Source organism: Phytophthora sojae, assembly GCF_000149755.1.
Source record: "Phytophthora sojae unplaced genomic scaffold PHYSOscaffold_1, whole genome shotgun sequence".
Taxonomy (NCBI): Eukaryota; Oomycota; class Peronosporomycetes; order Peronosporales; family Peronosporaceae; genus Phytophthora; species Phytophthora sojae.
Window position 1 is genome coordinate 2,083,876 of NW_009258115.1, and position 2,302 is coordinate 2,086,177.

General features: G+C 66.3%; 1 protein-coding gene across 1 annotated transcript; it reads left to right on the plus strand.

Moving 5' to 3' along the window:
• On the plus strand, positions 1 to 396 carry PHYSODRAFT_469713 (hypothetical protein; the record flags this gene model as incomplete). The annotated part of the gene is made up of 1 exon (XM_009516085.1): positions 1 to 396. A coding segment is annotated over one exon (396 nt), but the record flags the coding sequence as incomplete, so codon positions are not given.
• Between the last annotated feature and the right edge of the window lie 1,906 nt (positions 397 to 2,302).

The following is a 2,302-nucleotide window of genomic DNA, read 5'->3' on the forward strand; positions in this document are numbered from 1 at the left end:
ATGCGCGAAGGAGGGCGCGGAGAACGAGGACGCGGAAAGGTGTCGCGTCAGTCGCGTCGTGCGGCGGGGCTACCGCCCGAGGAACAACCGAGCCTGGAAGAGGTTCAACGCAATGCTCGGAGGGTTAACGCTGAAAAGCACAAGGCGGTCCTGGCCGGAGATGGGTCTTCGAACCAAGTCCAGCCGGCACCCGAGCCGGCCGTCCCAGATGGCGCGCACCAAGTGTCGAAGGACGGCGAGCCCGAACGTGCTGACGCGGGCGTGGAGTCGAAAACCGCTGATGGGGATCCCGGCCAAGGTGAACCCAACCAGGCGTCAGAGGGAGGCGCCGACGTGGATGAACCCCAGGCGGAGGGTCGAGTTTCGGACTCCTCTCTGCCTGGCCAAGATGTGCAGCCGGACGCGCAAGTGTCCGTCGAACCCAAGCCGACGCCGTCTGCCGAGGAGGAGAAGCCGGCCGCAGCTCCTGCGAAGGCGGTGACCCCGGCCGCTGATGCCCAACCGGAGACCCGACTCTCGGTGAAGGCCAGCCGGGGTAACCCGCCGACGGGGTTGCCGGCCGAGCACCCAAGTGTCCAAGCGGCGAAGACGTACGCGGCGCTGCAGGCTTCCCGGTGGGTCTGGGCTTACGCTTCCGCCGAACGTGGAGTATGCCTGGCCGGAGTCCCGTCCGGGCTCCGTGCTGTGGCTGACTGCGACACTTGCGACGTCCAAGTACCTGGCGTCCAAGGTGGCCTCGCAGGACCCGGCCGAAGTTTGGTTGGCCGACCTGGCACCCAGCCGCCGAGACTTGTCGACTGCCCAGGACCTGGCCGGAGTCCAGATCCCAACCGGGTTGCTGGACTCGCGGGAGTGCGTTGCGGTTCTGCAGATGCTCCTGTTCGAGGCCGGTTTACAGTTCGTCAACGTGGTGCCGGCCTGGGTGGAGATGCGAGTGTCCAAGGTGGAGCCGATGTCCATCCGGACCCTGGTCGGAGACGTCCAGCGACTGCTTGCGGTCGAGCTCATCGAGTGGCGCGAGCTGGTTATCGGAGCGACGTTCAAGATCCTGCCAGCGTTGGAGGCCCAAGCGAAGACAGAGAAGCCGCCGATCATGGATTACCACGCGGAAGACGCGGATGGAGATCTATTGATGAACGACTACGAACACTTGCTGGGCCGGACCTACGTCCTACGCCTACGCTTGACTGGCCTTCGTCTCATCCGGAGTCCGAGCGGGTCGTCCACCGGTGAGCCTGCGCCCAAGCGTCCGCAGCATGCGCCACCGAGGGCTGAGAGCTCCCTTGCGTCCCCGCCGTCCCAGTTCGAGTCGCTGCCGTCCGAGTTTCCGTCGGCTGAGGAGTCCGCCCGGGATACCCCGGCCAGAGATGCAACTTCGGACCCTGTCCCGAGCATAGTTGGTACCTCCGACCGGGCTTCCTACGGCGCGACGTCCGAGTCTTACGTGTCCAGGAACACCACCTCGGACTCGTCGACCTCGACACTTGGGTACAGCGCTGCGTCGCACATGCCGATGCCCCAGTTGGGATCCTTGGCGATGTCCGGCCGGGGTTCGGTTGGCGTGCCGGTCGGCGCTGGAGACGTGGGCCTCTACGTGACGCGCGAAGTTGTCCCCAAACGCGAGGCCATACTGGATCCAGCGGAAGCCAACATGGCGCGCTCGGACGAGGTAGCCAGCCTGGTGACATCTAGGACGCGTACGTCGACGAGGTCCCGGACGCACCGACGCTCAAGGCGTGACTCACTGTTTAGTGGCTCGGACTCGGATGGAGATGCTCGGCGTCGCCGCCGATGTTCCACCCGGAGGTCATCACGAGACCGATCCCCATCCAGGCGCTCGAGTCGATCCAGGCGCTCGTACCGGTCCACCCGGTCCGGACGGACAAGCCTGTCGGCCCAGTCGGGGATGGCGGAGATGGCGGTGTCGACCTTCCACCAGGTCCAGCAGCTTGGTGCCGAGCTGTCGAAGCTTCGCGAAGCTGTGTCGACCGGGAAGGATCCTAGCCTGGATGCCGAAGCCGAGCTTGCTCTGGCTGAAGCCCAACGGGAAGCGCGCGAAGCCTAGCGCCGGGCCCAGGAGCTTGAGCGACGCCTGCATGAGGTCTACGCCCAGGCACCCCAGGCCGGCTCGCAGTTCCTGACGGCCGAAGCCAGCGTTGAAGCCGCTCGTCGTGAAGCCGCGCGGGCCGAGCGTGAGCGTGTGGAGGCAACCGCCGCGGAGTATATCCGCCGGCAGCTAGGTGAAGCCGACGCGAGGCACGCCGCCGACATGGCAGCCCGGGCTGGGCAGACCCAGCAGGAC